Below are 18,449 nucleotides of genomic sequence, written 5' to 3'. Positions count from 1 at the left end.
ACACACACACTTTGTCCTAACATCACTTATTCAATGTTTGACCCTCAGACAAAATGTTACATGCACGCGCACAATCAGACAAGTATTCATTCTAAATCATTGACGGGCATATTAACAAAATTGAATTTCTGCAGCGAAATTGACTGCATCACGTTACATCGTATTAACAAGAAGTTATTTTACAAATACGCACCGTCTGCTTAACCGTGTATGTACAACGTACTATTGTTGCGTCATTCAAAACGAGTAGGCCGTTGCATGCTGGCGCCTGGGTCAAAATGTAGCAAATTCAAACCATTACGCTACAAATAATAAATCACGCCGTTTCGATGGAAACACAAGCAATCGTCATCAGGTGGGACAAGCACAGCAGCAATAAGAGGAAACTGCTGGAGTAGGCGCCTACTACTTCAGCAGTTTCTCTTGCTTTGGTTGTCCCACCTGATGACGATTGCTTGTGTTGTGATCTAAATGCCGTGATCTGTTATGTTTCTACCCACGTGGTGACTTTACCGAAAGAACTCAAGAGTGTGGATTCCTGCAGTCACGAAAGCTTCGAATCAAGATTGCCTACAAACTACACAACTGAGATGACGCATCAGTCATCGCCCCCTACTGACAGGCTCTTGTCCACATGCAGGCCGGTGCAGGGCCACTACCTTGTGCCACACAGGGGCAGCTGCTACTTGGGAATGCTCTTCGAGTGTTTCAGACGAGGTACGACACTAAACTCCGAGTTGCTGAGGCGGTTAAGCAAGCACCGTGTAAATGCAATTATAACAACATAGTGAATGCTTGGGGGCTTATTGTCTCTCGCTCCTGGTTAAAGATCTACCCAACCCACAGGTCCACAAAGACTGGCCGCTCGCTCTTACTCTGCAGGTTGCACCTAGGAACTGAGTGTTCAACTTCACGTTCTTGTCATTAAAGGCCTGTGACAAAGGTGCATCTATTGTAGCGACATCGTCTCAAGCTTACACATCTACCGGGTCTACACTTGACTTTGTATTGTCTCGGAGGAAGTCCACCCACACCTCCACTTCCACAAACTGCTGGGAGTTGCCTCGCTCTGCCTCACAGTCAGAATTCTCCTCCTGCTTCACGTTGCCTCCATCGATGTGAAGGTCCCATTTTGGAGTTGAATCTTCATCTTCACATTTCACCGTCACTTCTTCGCTCTTCACCATCACTTCTTCCCTCTTCACCATCACTTCTTCACATTTCACCTCGGTTCCTTTTCAGTGTCCAAGCTGGGATTTTCCTCCGGTTCTTGTATCATGAGGGATGGGCTCATTGTGGCACTTTGACTTTCACAAGCTGATTTCAGACTCCACTCCTTGCAGATCTTCTGATGCTTCTGTGATCTCTGGTGTACTTGACGATTTTATGAATCTGCAAACGCCTTCCCGCAGAGTGCACCTGAAGGGTTTATCTCCTGTGTGTGTCCTCTGGTGTTTTTTTAGAAAAGATGACTGTGAAAAGGCATTCCCACACAGACTGCACTTGAAGGGTTTCTCTCCCATGTGTGTTCTCTGGTGTCTTTGACGATTTGATGAATGTGCAAACGCCATCCCGCACAGAGTGCACCTGAAGGGTTTCTCTCCCGTGTGTATTCTCTCGTGTCTTCGAAGATGTGACACATGTACAAAGGCCATCCTGCACAGAATGCACCTGAAGGGTTTCTCTCCTGTGTGTGTTCTCTGGTGTACTTTAAGATGTGGTGACTGTGCAAACGCGTTCCCGCACAGAGTGCACCTGAAGGGTTTCTCTCCTGTGTGTGTTCTCTGGTGTTTTACAAGAACAGATGACAGTGAAAATGCCTTCCCACACACACTGCACTTGAAGAGTTTCTCTCCTGTGTGTGTTCTCTGGTGGGTCTGAACAACTGATGAATGTGCAAACCCCTTCCCACACAAGATGCACCTGAAGGGTTTCACTCCCGTGTGTATTCTCTGGTGGGTCTGAAGAACTGATGGCCGTGCAAATGCCTTTCCACACACGGTGCACTTGAAGGGTTTCTCTCCTGTGTGTGTTCTCTGGTGGGTCTGAAGAACTGATGGCCGTGCAAATGCCTTCCCACACACAGTGCACTTGAAGGGTTTCTCTGCCGTGTGTGTTCTCTGGTGTCTTTTAAGATGATATGACTGAAAGTGCCTTCCCACACACACTGCACTTGAAGGGTTTCTCTCCCGTGTGTGTTCTCTGGTGTTTTTTAAGAGCAGATGACTGTGCAAATGCCTTCCCACACACACTGCACTTGAAGGGTTTCTCTCCTGTGTGTGTTCTCTGGTATGTTTTAAGAGCAAATGAATCTGAAAATGTCTTCCCACACACACTGCACTTGAAGGGTTTCTCTCCCGTGTGTGTTCTCTGGTGTGTTTTAAGAGTAGATGAATCTGAAAATGTCTTCCCACACACAGTGCAATTGAAGGGTTTCTCTCCTGTGTGTGTTCTCTGGTGTGTTACAAGATTACATGACTGTGCAAACGCCATCCCGCACATCGTGCACCTGAAGGGTTTCTCTCCCGTGTGTGTTCTCTGGTGTTTTACAAGATCAGATGACTGTGAAAATGCCTTCACGCACACACTGCACTTGAAGGGTTTCTCTCCTGTGTGTGTTCTCTGGTGTTTTTTAAGAGTAGATAAATCTGAAAATGTCTTCCCACACACACTGCACTTGAAGGGTTTCTCTACTGTGTGTGTTCTCTGGTGTTTTTTAAGAGCAGATGACTGTGCAAATGCCTTCCCACACACACTGCACTTGAAGGGTTTCTCTCCCGTGTGTGTTCTCTGGTGTGTTACAAGATTACATGACAGTGCAAACGCCATCCCGCACATCGTGCACCTGAAGGGTTTCTCTCCCGTGTGTGTTCTCTGGTGTGTTACAAGAGCAGATGACCGTGAAAATGCCTTCCCACACACACTGCACTTGAAGGGTTTCTCTCCCGTGTGTGTTCTCTGGTGTGTTACAAGATTACATGACAGTGCAAACGCCATCCCGCACATCGTGCACCTGAAGGGTTTCTCTCCCGTGTGTGTTCTCTGGTGTGTTACAAGAGCAGATGACCGTGAAAATGCCTTCACACACACACTGCACTTGAAGGGTTTCTCTCCCGTGTGTGTTCTCTGGTGTTTTTTAAGAGTAGATAAATCTGAAAATGTCTTCCCACACACAGTGCACTTGAAGGGTTTCTCTCCCGTGTGTGTTCTCTGGTGTGTATTAAGAGTAGATGAATCTGAAAATGTCTTCCCACACACAGTGCACTTGAAGGGTTTCTCTCCCGTGTGTGTTCTCTGGTGTGTATTAAGATTAGATGCATCTGAAAATGCCTTCCCACACACACTGCACTTGAAGGGTTTCTCTCCCGTGCGAGTTCTCTGGTACTGTGTCAAATTTCCAGTCCGATCCGTGCTGTATGCACGCTGGTCGCAATGTTGACTTGTCATACCGAGCTGTGCCGACTGCCTTTGCTCCATCAGACCAGCGTCAGCTGCAGACTGAAAATAATATCCACACCATCGTCACGTCAGTATCGATGCACAGAGGAATGCATATATAGTCACATGTGACTTACATGTTTATACTTATTCATATATTCATGATGTAGTAAAAACGTTTCCCAAATTCATCACACGGCTGTTATGGCACACAATGAGAGGGCAAATGATCATAAACATGCCTGGAAGCCCTCGTATCTTGAAAATGAATGTTAACTCAAAACTCCAAGCACACAATTTCGGCTGTCTGGCTACAAAAGGATTATTTATGAGAGCTAAATTCAGCTGACATAGCAAAGGGTGTTGAAAACAATACTATTTGTGTTATGCAGAAATGCATGAATTAATGTTCAATCGCAACTTAGAGGTGTGAACCCAGGCTCAGATGTCCTTGAATGCTGGGATGAACAGTTCCGACTTCACCTCCTGTTTCCATTCTTATTAAGAGTTCCAGAGGAAAACAAAAATAAACTATTGTTTTGATATAACCTCCGTGTGCAGTAGAGTTAATAGACTTTACCGCAAATACAGATAGAAAATAACAATAACAAATACAATTAAATAAAGACCACTTGTGTTGTGATCGAAATGACGTGGGTTTTTTTGCTTTATTTACAATTATTATTTTATGTTATTTTTTATTTTCTATCTACGTGACTTTACCGAAAGAACCAAGAATATTAATTCCTACAGTCACCAAAGTTTTATGTCAAAACATTTACACACGTTGACAAAGCCTCACCTTGTGTTGTTGTGGGCAGGTCGCTTCTGATAAAAAGAGCGGTATAGCAGCTCAAGCGAGCTTGGCCTGGTAACAAAAGAAAATAAAAACTGCGTGAATGTTTACAATAAAACAAAGTTACAAAGTGGCGAGCCGGGTGAAGACAAATTAAACTTAAGCGAGATAATTAAAGTGAATGCAATCAGGCGAGGGCAGGAGGCAAGGCCCCGCGTGGCTAGGCCCCGCGTTGTAAAGTTCCAACCTGGACATCGATTCCCATGCTCGCTGCTACTCAACTGACATCCCTACGAGAGAGAGCGAGGCTCTACCTTGGTAAACAACAACCACCACCACAACCACCACCACAACAACCACAATCACAATGAGAAGTTCTCACCTCGGATTTCAGTGCAGTGTTACCTCGTGACGTCACGCGGCAGCAGGTACCAACACGTCACATCCGGGGAACGATACACGCTCCTCCCACAATGAGCGGCTCCGTAACTAAAATAGTAAATAAATTATGTTAATGTACCTTGTCCCATGTGTCGTGGGCAATGAACTCGTCGGTTTTAACGAATAAATTATGTTAATGAGTTGCCGTCACTGGGCGTAGCTTTGCCCATATAAGGATTGGCACTGGAACGCAATCGGCAGTGACACATGCGGAGGTGACGTCACGCTCAAGAGCGAGGTGTAATACCTTGGTGACATGACGTCACTAGCGAGGTACACCTCCCCCTGGCGTTTCACGCCGATGAAGTAATGCTGAGTGGTGACGTCACAGAGCGGGATTGGAGTTTAAGTTGATTTAGATTCATTTTCATTGCTCCCTCCCTTGGGTGCGTGGGCTCAGCTACAACAACAACGTGGACATTATTGTGTGTACACTGTGTGTGTGTACACTGTGTGTATATACTGTGTGTGTGTGTACACTGTGTGTGTGTACACAGTGTGTGTACACTGTGTGTACACTGTATGTGTGTGTACACTGTGTGTGTGTACACAGTGTATGCACAGTGTGTACACTGTGTGTGTGTACACTGTGTGTACACTGTGTGTGTGTGTACACAATGCGTGTGTGTGTACACTGTGTGTGTTTACACTGTGTGTTTACTCTCTGTGTGTTTACACTGTGTGTGTACACTCTGTGTGTTTACACTGTGTGTGTGTACACTGTGTGTGTTTATACTGTGTTTACATACACACTGTGTGTGTGTACACGTACACACTGTGTGTGTGTACGTACACACAATAATGTCCACGTTGTTGTTGCTGAGTTCACGCACCCAAGGGAGGGGGCAATGGAAAATGAATCTAAATCAACTTAAATTGCATCCCCGCTCTGTGACGTCACTACTCAGCATGAGTTCATAGGCATGAAGTGCCAGCGGGAGGTGTACCTCGCTAGTGACGTCATGTCACCAAGGTATTCACACTCCCCCAACCCCGTCCACCGCGCTCTTGAGCGTGACGTCACCTCCGCTTGGGTCACTGCCGATATCAATCCAGTGGCAATCCTTATTTGGGCAAAGCTACGCCCAGTGACTGGCGGTTCATTAACAATGTATCCGTATTGCGACGGGTTCAGCAGCCACGCCCCATCCCTCGACATATGGCCAGTTAACATTAACATAATTTATACAGTCACGGAGCCGCTCATGGGAGGGGCATGTCTCTTACCCCCGAAGTGACGTCATGTTACCTGCTTACCCGCGTGACGTCGCGAGGTAACAGGAGGCTGCCGATCCACGCTTGCACTGAAATCCGAGGTGAGAAATTCTCATGGTGGTGGTTGTTGTTGTTGTTTACCAAGGTAGAGCCTCTCTCTCTCGTAGGGATGTCAGTTGAGTAGCAGCGAGCATGGGAATCGATGTCCAGGTTGGAACTTTACAACGCGGGGCCTAGCCACGCGGGGCCTTGCCTCCTGCCCTCGCCTGATTGCATTCACTTTAATTATCTCGCTTAAGTTTAATTTGTCTTCACCCGGCTCGCCACTTTGTAACTTTGTTTTATTGTAAATATTCACGCAGTTTTTATTTTCTTTTGTTAGCAGGCCAAGCCCGCTTGAGCTGCTATATCGCTCTTGTTATCAGAAGCGACCTGCCCACAACAACACAAGGTGAGGCTTTGTCAACGTGTGTGAATGTTTTGACCTAAAACTTTGGTGACTGCAGGAATTAATATTCTTGGTTCTTTCGGTAAAGTCACGTAGATAGAAAATAAAATAACAATAACTTAATAAACATAAAAAATATTAAATAAAAAACCCCGCGTTTTAATCGCAACTCAAGTGGTCTTTATTTAATGTAATTGTATTATCTGTTATTGTTATTTTCTATCTACGTAACTTTACTGAAAGAAACAAGAATACGTGTGTCAATGTCTGTCGGTCAAAGACGCTCAGCGGAGAGACGCGCAAACTCCAAATATACAGCAGGCGTCAGGGTCGGGATCGAACCCACGACTTCCTGTATACCAGGTGAGGTAGTTAACATCTCACCACGGAGAGAGACACGCAAACTCCAGTTAGCCTCGGCTGTGTTCGTTGATCCTCAATTAATTACTTGGTGGAGTGAGGAAGCATTCATGCCAAGCAGATGAAGGTGGCCAGGCGTGATTCTAGACACGTCACCGCCTGTTTACCCAGTGACAGTGTACAGTTTGTGTTTGCAGTAACGTCTATTAACTCTGTTGAACACGGAGGTTATATCATAACAATAGTTTACTTTTGTTTTCCTCTGGAACTCTTTATAAGAATGGTAACAGGAGGTGAACACAGCACACACATTCAGCTGAAATCGGAACTGTTCATCCCAGCATTCAAGGACATCTGAGCCTGGATTCACACCTCTAAGTTGCGATTGAACGTTAATTTATGAATTTCTGCCTAAAACAAATAGTATTGTTTTCAACACCATTTGCTATGTCAGCTGAATTTAGCTCTCGTAAATATTCCTTTTGTAGCCAGACAGCCGAAATTGCGTGCTCGGAGTTTTGGGTGAACATTCATTTTGAAGATACGAGGGCTTCCAGGCATGTTTATGATCATTTGCCCTCTCATTGTGTGCCATAACAGCCCTGTGATGAATTTGGGAAACGTTTTTACTACATCATGAATATATGAATAAGTACAGACGTGTAAGTCACGTGTTCCTGTGTATATATGCATTCCTCTGTGCCTCGATACTGACGTGTAGATGGTGTGGATATTATTTTTTTTCTTTCTGCAGCTGACGCTTCCTCCGCAGAATTGGTCTGCTGGAGCAAATGTGCTCAGCACAGCTCGGTATGAAAAGGCTCCAATGCGACCGGTGTGCATACAGCACGGATCGTACCTTAGATTTGACACGGCACAAGATAACTCACACAGGAGAGAAACCCTTCAAGTGCACTGTGTGTGTGAAGACATTTTCAGATTCATCTAATCTTCAAAGACACCAGAAATCACACACGGGAGAGAAACCCTTCAAGTGCAGTGTGTGTGGGAAGACATTTTCACGGTCATCTGCTCTTAAAACACACCAGAGAACACACACGAGAGAGAAACCCTTCAAGTGCAGTGTGTGTGGGAAGGCATTTGCACATTCATCAAATCTTCAAGTACACCAGAGAACACACACGGGAGAGAAACCCTTCAAGTGCAGTGTGTGTGGGAAGGCATTTCCAGATTCATCTAATCTTCAAAGACACCAGAGAACACACAGGGGAGAGAAACCCTTCAAGTGCAATGTGTGTGAGAAGGCATTTCCAGATTCATCTAATCTTCAAAGACACCAGAGAACACACAGGGGAGAGAAACCCTTCAAGTGCACCGTGTGTGGGAAGGCATTTCCAGATTCATCTAATCTTCAAAGACACCAGAAAACACACACGGGAGAGAAACACTTCAAGTGCACTGTTTGTGGGAAGGCATTTTCATGGTCATCTGCTCTTAAAAAACACAAGAGAACACACATGGGAGAGAAACCCTTCAAGTGCACTGTGTGTGGGAATGCATTTGCACATTCATCAAATCTTCAAGTCCTCCAGAGAACACACAAGCATCAGAAGATCCACAAGGAGTGGAGTCTGAAATCGGCTAGTGAAAGTCAAAGTGCCGCAATTAGCCCATCCCTCATTAAACACGAACCGGAAGAAAATCCCAGCTTGGACATGTTTAAAGTTATCGAGGTGAAATATGAAGTGGTGATGGTGAAGAGGGAAGAAGTGATGGTGAAGAGCAAAGAAGTGAAGGTGAAATGTGAAGATGAAGATTCAACTCCAAAATGGGACCTTCACATCGATGTAGGCAACGTGAAGCAGGAGGAGAATTCTGACTGTGAGGCAGAGCGAGGCAACTCCCAGCAGTTTGTGGAAGTGGAGGTGTGGGTGGACTTCCTCCGAGACAATACAAAGTCAAGTGGAGACCCGGTAGATGTGTAAGCTTGAGACGGTGTCGCTACAATAGATGCACCTTTGTCACAGGCCTTTAATGACAAGAATGTGAAGTTGAACACTCAGTTTCTAGGTTCAACCTGCAGAGTAAGGGCGGCCAGTCTTTGTGGACCTGTGGGTTGGGTAGATCTCTAACCAGGAGCGAGAGACAAAAGCTCCCAAGCATTCACTCTATTATAATATTTGCATTTACACGGTGCTTGCTTAACCGCCTCAGCAACACGGAGATTTGTGTCGTACCTCGTCTGAAACACTCGAAGAGCATCCCCAAGTAGCAGCTGCCCCTGTGTGGCACAAGGTGGTGGCCCTGCACCGGCCTGCATGTGGACAAGAGCCTGTCAGTAGGGGGCGATGATTGATGCGTCATCTCAGTTGTGTTGTTTGTAGGCAATCTTGATTCGAAGCTGTCGTGACTGCAGGAATCCACACACTTGAGTTATTTTGGTAAAGTCACCACGTAGGTAGAAACATAACAGATCACGGCGTTTGCTTGCTTGTCCCACCTGATGACGATTGCTTGTGTTGCCATCGAAGTGCCGTGATCTATTATTTGTAGCGTAATGTTTTAAATTTTCTACATTTTGACCGAGACGCCAGCATGCAACGGCCTACTCGTTTTGAATGACGCAACAATAGTACGTTGTACATACACTGTTAAGCAGACGGTGCGTATTTGTAAAACAGCTTCTTGTTAATACGATGTAACGGGACGCAGTCAATTTCGCTGCAGTCATTCAATGTTGTTAATATGCCCGTCAATGATTTAGAATGAATACCGTGTCTGATTGTGCGCATGCATGTAACATTTTGTCTGAGGGTCAAACATTGAATAAGTGATGTTAGGACAAAGTGTGTGTGTGTTTTGTAAGTAACCTGTAAAGAGAAGTCAGGTGAGACCCGTTGTTCTTGTGATACAGGTCAAAGGGTACTTTTGTGTTTCACGAAGCATCTGCCTCTGGAGCAACTCATCGTCTTTGAAATAGGGAGCACGCTCGGATCATTCACCAGTTACAAGGCATACCACTTGAAAGTTACACGTATAGGAGGAGGTACATTCTCTACGACAAGAATTGTAGTTTTGTCTTACGTCCAGCTGGGACTAGAAACGCTCCTTGCTGATTGACGTCTGGATGTTCAAAACCATCGGTTGAAGCAAACCCCACTGCTGTTGTTGAGACATTGTGCACCAATAAGGGTCCAACACATTGATGGCCTTCAGGCCAGGAAAGTCACAACATTTGCACACGAAGGACGCATTCACGCAAATACCCCATGCTCCGTTTTGAAGTTTTAAAATGAAGCATCTTTGAATTGTGTTGTGTTTTGAATTAGATTTTATTTCTTCATTAAAAGCTTGTATCAATTTACATGTGGAAGACTTCATTGAAAAGGACATTTCGTGTGAATTTTCTCTCGTCATTAAATAGATGGCCTTGCCGGGGGTTCGGTTCAATGCGGACACAAACAGTGTACGCACAGTATACACACAGTGTACACACACACAGTGTACATACACAGTGTACACACACAGTGTACACACACAGTGTACATACACAGTGTACTCACACAGTGTAGACACACAGTACACACACAGTGTACACACACACAGTGTACAGATACACAGTGTACAGATACACAGTGTATACACAGTGTACACACACACAATGTACACACAATGTACACACATTGTACACACACAGTGTACACACACAGTGTACACACAGTATACACACAGTGTACACACACAGTGTACATACACAGTGTACACACACAGTGTACACACACACAGTGTACATACACAGTGTACACACACACAGTGTAGACACACAGTGTACACACACAGTGTACAGATACACAGTGTATACACAGTGTACACACACACCGTGTACACACAATGTACACACAATATATACACACACAGTGTACACACACCGTGTACACACAATGTACACACAGTGTACACACACAGTGTACACACACACAGTGTATACACACAGTTTATACACAGTGTACACACAGTGTACACACACACTGTGTATACACACAGTGTACACACACACACAGTGTACACACACAGTGTACACACACAGTTTATACACAGTGTACACACAATGTACACACAATGTACACACACAGTGTACAAACAGTGTACAGACACACAGTGTATACACAGTGTACACACACACCGTGTACACACAATGTACACACACAATGTACACACATTGTACACACACACAATGTACACACAGTGTACACAGACAGTGTACACACACACAGTGTACACACACAGTGTACACACACACTATACACATAGTGTACACACACACAGTGTACACACACAGTGTACACACACACACACTATACACATAGTGTACACACACAGTGTACACAGACTGTACACACACACAGTGTACACACACAGTGTACACACACACAGTGTACACACACACACAGTGTACACACAGTGTACACACACAGTGTACACACACACAATGTACACACACAGTGTACACACACACAGTGTACACACACAGTTTACACACATAGTGTGCACGCGCAGTGTACAAACGCAGTGTACACACAGTGACACAGTGACACACACACAGTGACACACACACAGTGACACGCATAGTGTACACACACACAGTGTACACACACACAGTGATACAGTGTACACACACTGTACACACACTGTACACATACTGTATATACAGTATATACACAGTGTACACACACAGGGTATACACAGTGTACACACACAGTGTACACACTTACAGTGTACATACAGTGTATACACACAGTGTACACACAGGGACACAGTGACACACACACAGTGAAACACAGTGACTCACACAGCAACACACAGTGACATACAGTGTATACACACAGTGTATACAACAACAACCGCCATTCGCCACTAAGTGGCGGTGACGTCACCACGACGCTTGTGCCAGGCACAGTGACACACACACAGTGACACACAGTGTATACACACACAGTATACACAGTATATACACACAAACAGTGTATACACACAAACAGTGTACACACAGTGTACACACACACAGTGTACACACACACATTGTATACACATAGTGTACACAAACTGTACACACACAGAGTATACACAGTGTACACACACACAGTGTACACACAGTGTACATACAGTATATACACACAGTGTACAACAACCGCCATTCGCCACTAAGTGGCGGTGACGTCACCACGACGCTTGTGCCAGGCTATGTGCACCCTGAGGCCACGTGAAGTGTCGAATGCCCGCTGGCAGGAGGTCACGGGGCAGACCCAGGTGCCACGGGTCGACTGACTGAGATGACTGGCTGATGCACCACCTGTGCCCCCTACTGTGCCAACCTGCTGTGCTTTAGCCACCTGGCGCTCCGCTCGTTGTTGTGAGCGTCGCTCCTCCGCCCTCCGTTGTTGTTGGAGGGCGACTACCTCCAACTGCCCAGTAGCATCCTTCACGAGCCTCCTCCACAGAGGCCGATCTTTACACCGCTGGTACCAGTCATCGGCAAGTCCACTCAGCTCCACGTCCTCCTGTACCACATCACTCCATCTCTTCTCTAGCCCGTGCCGCGCCCGCTTTGCCCCCTTAATCCGGCCGAACAAAAGCTGTTTAGGCATGCGGTGGCTGGGCATGCGGGCTACATGACCCAGCCATCGCAGCCTTGCCCGCCGGAGGAGCTCACCGATGGGACCTTACCCAGATCTTTCAAGGATTTGTGAGCTCCTCACACAATCCAGTCTGGTTAAACCCAGGATGGATCGTAGGCAGGCCAGCCTAAATGTTTCTAAGCGGCGAAGATGTTCCATTAGGGGGGTCCACGTTTTGCAAGCGTAGAGAAGGGAGGGAATGACCGTGGCCGAGAAGACCTGAAGCTTAGTGCGGAGCGACAGACCAGGTAGCTTCCACACAGCGTTACGCAACCGATGAAAATATATTGCCGCTCGACTGATTCGGAGTGAGACCTCTGCTGTTAAACTGGAGCCAGTCATAAGCACACTACCCAGGTATGGGAAACTCTCCACTCTCTCCACAACTGCCCCATCACCGATTGGGAGTTGTGGGGATGGAGTGTCCGATGGTACAAAATACCCAGGCAGGTGCTTAGTTTTGGTGGGGCTGATGGTAAGGCCCCACCTCTTAGTGGCACGCTCCAGTCTCACCAGCAGCGTCTCCAACTCCTCCTCTGACTGAGCAGCTATTACCAAATCATCAGCATACATAACGTGGTTGACCAATAGGGAGCCATCCCTTGACCGCACCCGGGCATCGATCAGCCTCCCATTATATCTGTACCATATGGAGATTCCCCCGGTACAGCTATTGAAGGCTTCACGAACTACGTGGTCAAAATAGATGTTAAATAATGTGGGAGCCAGAGGACATCCCTGTCGCACCCCAAGGTGTACAGGGAATGGCTCTGACTCCCGGCCACGTAGTTTTACCCGGGCCCGCTCACCATCATGAAGGTCCTTAATGATCGTGAGCAGAGGGTCAGGTACTCCAAAAGCACGAAGAATGACCCAGAGCCCAGGCCTACTGATGGTATCATAGGCCTTGACCAGGTCAATAAAGCAGAGATGTAGGTCTTGTTGGAATTCCCTACACCTCTGCTGTAGCAGACCGACAGAAAATATGGCATCTGTGCAGGACCGCCCTATCCTGAAACCGCATTGGGGCTCCGCAAGCCTCTCCTCAGCGTGCCTGGCAAGGCGATGCTGAATAATCCTTGCCAGGACCTTTCCCAGCACACTGAGGAGTGAGATGCCCCTGTAGTTGTTACAGTCTGTGCGGTCCCCCTTCTTAAAGAGGGGGACCACCAGGGCATCCTTCCAATCCTGCGGAACCCTTCCAGTGGTCCAGACTGTTGTTATGATGTCATATAGGGCAGTCTGTGCACAACCGCCACCCTCCCTCAGCATTTCGCTTGGGAGATCATCTCTGCCCACTGCCTTTCCTGGTCTCAGACTCCGGATCGCCTTCAGTACTTCCTCAACAGATGGCACCTCAGCCAGCCACTCACAGGGGGTGACTTCTTCCAATATTTGAGGCACCGCAGTCTCAGCAGGGTCATCCTCACTTTGTGCCACGATGTTTTCCTGGCTGAGGGATTTTCCCTCCCCCAGGACCTCACAGAAATGCTCAGCCAATCTGCAAACCTGTTCCTGGGGGTCGGAGATTGGATCACCGTTTTTTCCCCTAACGATGGTAATAGGTGTGACGCTGCAGGTTACTTTTTTGATTGAGTTAAATATAGATTTGTGATCACGGGCCACTTAGGCAGACTCCATCTGCTCAGCAACCCGCGACCACCACCCATCCTTGCAGCGCCTCACGGCTCTCCGAACCTCCGAGCGAAGGCTGCGGTAAGCCTCCTCATTCTCTGACGTGGCATTCTGTAGCCGATGGCAGTGGGCCTGTCGCTTCTTCTCAACCATCCTGAACACCTCCTCTGTCAGCCAGGGTCTATGGGGAGGTCTGGACCGCGTACCCAAAGCAGCCATTGCAGCTGCATGAGTCACAGTCCTAAACCTCGCCCATTTACCCTCGACAACAGGAGGAGTCGGGGACGATGCCAATCCCAGCCGCAAGCGGTAATGAAATTCTCGCTTGCAACTTTCATCAGATAACTGAGACCAGGCCACTTTAGGTCGGAATGGGGTCCTGGGTGTACACCCACCACTGGAGTGGAAGAATGGCAGGCGCATCTTACAGATGACTAGTCGATGGTCAGAGGGCAGATCAGCTCCACGGTAGGTCCTGGTGTCAAGGACATGGGCTCGCATCCGCTGGTCCGTCACTATGTAGTCCAGCAGATGTTCTTGCTTGGACCCGGCATGCATCCATGATGTTGTGTGGATGCGCCGATGCCGGAACAGCGTGTTGGTAATTACAAGCCCATGGGCTGCACAAAAATCTAGCAGCCTCCTACCGTTGTTATTGAGCTGATCTGGCCCATGCCCTCCAATCACTCCAGACCAGGTGCCAGTATCATGACCAACTCGGGCATTGAAGTCACCCAACATGATGACTCTATCCCGAGAGGCCACTTTAGCCAGCACCTGTGACAGGAGGTCATAGAAGGCATCTGACTCATCGGCTTTGCCTGCATCCCTCCACGGATGTTCATCTTCGGTGGGGGCATAAGTAACCACAACCACCATTCCTCGCCTCCGGTTGATGGGAAGGCGAGCCCACAGTAGCCTGGGGCTTACAGCTTCCCACACCTCACCGCCACGCTCCCACGCCCCCTTCATTCTTTTGTTCAAAAGAAGAGCCACACCCTGTTGTTTGGCAGTCTGCTGCCCCGAGTAGAGGACTGTCCACCCCTCATGGTGGCAGGAGCCACAGCCGGTCCACCGGACCTCCTGAATGCCGCATAGATCCAGGCGGTACCGGTCCAGCTCCCGACAGAGGAGTGGCAGCCTCTCCTCCGCAGTGAGCGTTCGAACATTCCACGTGGCCCCGGCCCCGGCCACGGCCACGGCCGCCCCCTCCGCGAGGGCTCGCTCCTCCTGGCCCATCCGGGTGCCCAAGCGCTCCGCGGATGACGCCGGAGGAGGAGAAGCCGAGTCCCGCGCGGAGCCCTCCAAGGTCGCTCGCCCGCTCCACAACGACGACGCCGGGGGGCCGGGGCCCGTGCCGGGGCCTCCCTGCCGCGACCGTCGTCTTCGTCGCCCCGTGACGTTCCGGGCTCTCGAGGGGGGGCGCCGCCGCCGGGAGACTCCGGCGGCAGCGGCGCCCCCCCAGGAGAGCTCCCGCAGCGGCGGCGGCAGCGGTGGCGCCCGGACAACGCCGACGCCGGGAATCGGCCCGAGGGTCGCCCCGGAGCGCGAAGACGGCGGCGGAGAGTCGGGGCCGGCGCTCGGTGCCGACGAGGCGGCGGGCAAGGAGGAGGCGGAGGAGGAGGAGGCGGAGAGACGCAGGGAGGCCGCGGTTGAACTGCGTGCGGCGTGGAAGAGACACTTCGACTTTTGGTGGCAGGGCGTGGGCAGGAGGGCGAGCAGCAGGAGGGGCGGAGGAGGAGGAAGAGGCGGAGCGAGAGGAGGAGGAGGGGAAGAGGAGGCCGAGGCGGTGATGAAGGCGGAGGAGGAAGAGGAGGAGGAGGTTTTGGCCGGGCGGTCGCCTCTAAGCAAGCGGCGGGAGATGGCGGCGGCGGCGGATTGCCCGGCGGGACCGAATCCCGATCTCTGCCCGGGCTCCTCTACCTGCCGCGCTCCTCCGCCTCCTCCGCCTCCTCCGTCTCCTCCGTCGCCGCCGGCTCCTCTTCCGCCGCCGCCGCCGGCGCCGGCGGTCGCGGGCAAGCGGGGCTCGCCCCCGCATGAGGCGACGTTCCACTTCTCCTCGCTGATGCCGCGGCCGCTGGCTGAGCCGCTGCCGCCCACCGAGAGGCGCCGGGGTCGCGCCCTGGAGAAGCAGCGGCAGCGACGGAAACACATTCAGCAACAATACCGGCAGCAGAGAGCGTCGTCATCGTCGTCCAGCTGTTGGTCGTCGCCGGAGGAGGTGGTGGAGGGGGACGAGGCGAAGGAGCGGAGGGATGACGAGGAGGAGGAGGTGGTGATGGAGGGTGACGAGGTGAAGGAGCGGAGGGACGATGAGGAGGAGGGGAAAGTGGTGGTGGAGGGTAACGAGGTGAAGGAGCGGAGGGATGTGGAGAAGGTGGTGGTGGAGGGTAACGAGGTGAAGGAGCGGAGGGACGAGGAGGAGGAGGTGGTGGTGGAGGGTGACGAGGCGAAGAAGCGAAGGGACGAGGAGGAGGAGGGGGAGGTGGTGGTGGAGGGTGACGAGGTGAAGGAGCGGACGGACGACGAGGAGGAGGGGGAGGTGGTGGTGGAGGGTGACGAGGTGAAGGAGCGGAGGGACGAGGAGGAGGAGGTGGTGGAGTCTACGGGAGGCGTCCGCAGGCTGCTGCTGAAGTTTCGCGCCAGCCGCCTGCAGCCGAGCGTCGACAGAGCACGAGACAAGGAGGAGGCGGCGGACAACGAGGAGGAGGAGAACGAGGAGGAGGAGAGGAAGACGAGGAGGAGGAAGGAGAAGAGGAGGAGGAGGGGACTACGGAGATCACGCAGTGCAGCCGATGATGGCGACTGCAAGTCGGGCGACGAGGTGGAGGAGGAGGAGGAGGAGGAGAGGGTGGCGAGTCTCAAGAGGGTGGAGGAGTTTCCGGATTCTCAAGCAGATAGACGACATCATGGCTGAGATACACCAGCTGGAGGGGAGATGCAGGGTGAGGAGGAGCAGATGAGGTGTAGGGTGGTGAGGAGGGGCTGGGTGGTGAGGTGTAGGGTGGTGAGGAGGGGCTGGGTGGTGAGGTGTAGGGTGGTGAGGAGGAGCAGATGAGATGTAGGGTGGTGAGGAGGGGCTGGGTGGTGAGATGTAGGGTGGTGAGGTGGGGCTGGGTGGTGGGTCTTCCTCTGGATTTGGAAACTCGACAGATATAACATCGATTTGGATTGGATTATTTTTTTCTTTCAGCCAGATTAAAATATGAGCGTGGGGAAGTCATCTACATCATTAGACCTCCTTTGGCAGTACCAAAATATAATAATAGAGGTTTTTCCCCTTTTTTCTGGCAACAAAACTGAAACCTTTTTACAAGGATTCATATTACAGCATTAACCACAATACCTGCAGTCAAAATGCAAACAAAAAACACGCACTATGATAATATATATGTGGCATTGTCCTTGAAACCGCTTGTTCCACACCAAGGGATGGCTTTCTTGAGAGCCTCGACCCAATTGGTGCTCCACCAAAGGACGCCAAAAGGTTTCAGTTTTGTTGCCACAAAAAAAGGGGAAATCCCTATGATGTGGAAGTCCTCGTTTCTGCCACTCAGTTGAGTACATCCAGCATCTTGTTTCTCCAAAAAACACGACTCAGTGAATGCTCTCGATGAATTTGACTTGCTTTTGTCTGAACACCTTGGCTGTGAAGTCGTATCGACGGCTGGGTGTCTGGCCGAATGAAAGTTATTATTTTTGTTTTATCTCAGGCCAAGTTGGATTACATGTAAAGGTAATAAATAAGTCGGGGACATCCATACGCTCGAACGTATGACATGGCACCTTGAGCATATTCGTGCATGCGTCTAGGGCTTCCTGTGAACGTAGCAGACGCCTGGATGTTACAAGGGGGGGGGGGGGGGATGATGTAGCGCCATTGTTGGGCTGTATGCGTATTACCACGGGAGCTGACCTGTAATAGCGGACATGCGTCAACAGAGGGTGGTGTACAGACCAGGTGGGACGAACAGGGCCCCCAGACCCCAAGAGGGGGGGGCTGGGGGATGTTCCAGGGCCCCCTAGAGAGTCCCAGAAGGCTTGGCCAGGGGCGGAGAGACCCTGGAACGGGGATAAAAGCCGGACCCCTGAACGGGTTTCGCGGTCCTCGTCCACCTGAAGAAGACTCTGAGCGCTACCCTGAAGACCCTGAAGCGAAGAGCCCAGTGACCCTGGCTAGGGTCGGGTTCAGACATAACCAGTGTAGGGTTTGCGCTAGAACCAGAGTAAGGGCACCGTAGTGTGGAGGGACTGCCTCCTGAGGTTATCGGCTGTGAGGGGTCGTCACCCCTCTGTGCTGTGGTTCCCTTGTTGAATAAACGTGTTGCCTCCAGCGAACCGTCTCGCCTCGTCTTGGACCCACTGCACGTGTAACCTGTGGTAATGAAACCTCGTCGCAAAAAATTAGCGGCGTGCGAAAGTGAAAGATGTTAGCGAAGTAATAATAAATGTTCATTTAAAGCTTTCGTGACTGCGAGGA

The 18,449-nt window shown here is 49.8% G+C and overlaps 2 protein-coding genes across 3 annotated transcripts; one reads left to right on the top strand and one right to left on the bottom strand.

Moving 5' to 3' along the window:
- Positions 1 to 2,130: 2,130 nt before the first annotated feature.
- LOC142913972 (uncharacterized) lies at positions 2,131 to 4,310 on the bottom strand. Its single transcript, XM_076061094.1, has 2 exons — positions 4,241 to 4,310; positions 2,131 to 3,498 (listed from the first exon to the last, which is right to left on the bottom strand). The coding sequence occupies exon 2, from the start codon at positions 3,475 to 3,477 to the stop codon at positions 2,131 to 2,133; it is 1,347 nt and encodes a 448-aa protein (XP_075917209.1). The 5' UTR covers positions 3,478 to 3,498; positions 4,241 to 4,310.
- A 1,968-nt stretch (positions 4,311 to 6,278) lies between these two features.
- LOC142913988 (uncharacterized) lies at positions 6,279 to 10,019 on the top strand. 2 transcript variants are annotated; one of them, XM_076061113.1, is made up of 2 exons: positions 6,279 to 6,341; positions 7,453 to 10,019. In XM_076061113.1, the coding sequence occupies exon 2, from the start codon at positions 7,490 to 7,492 to the stop codon at positions 8,642 to 8,644; it is 1,155 nt and encodes a 384-aa protein (XP_075917228.1). In that variant the 5' UTR covers positions 6,279 to 6,341; positions 7,453 to 7,489; the 3' UTR covers positions 8,645 to 10,019. The 2 variants fall into 2 exon arrangements, with proteins under 2 accessions (XP_075917228.1, XP_075917229.1); XM_076061114.1 differs by lacking the exon at positions 6,279 to 6,341 and adding an exon at positions 6,616 to 6,701.
- Positions 10,020 to 18,449: the final 8,430 nt, after the last annotated feature.

This window comes from Petromyzon marinus, unplaced genomic scaffold, assembly GCF_048934315.1.
Source record: "Petromyzon marinus isolate PM22_M1 ecotype Great Lakes invasive population unplaced genomic scaffold, UKy_Petmar_22M1.pri1.0 PM_G_Scaffold_27, whole genome shotgun sequence".
NCBI lineage: Eukaryota > Metazoa > Chordata > Hyperoartia > Petromyzontiformes > Petromyzontidae > Petromyzon > Petromyzon marinus.
The sequence above is the reverse complement of the archived record's forward strand: the minus strand, read 5'-3'. Positions and strand labels throughout refer to the sequence as shown.

Bases quoted from the DNA above. Each gene is read 5' to 3' on its own strand.
- LOC142913972 (XM_076061094.1), bottom strand. From the start codon at position 3,477: ATGGAGCAAAGGCAGTCGGCACAGCTCGGTATGACAAGTCAACATTGC.
- LOC142913988 (XM_076061113.1), top strand. From the start codon at position 7,490: ATGTGCTCAGCACAGCTCGGTATGAAAAGGCTCCAATGCGACCGGTGT.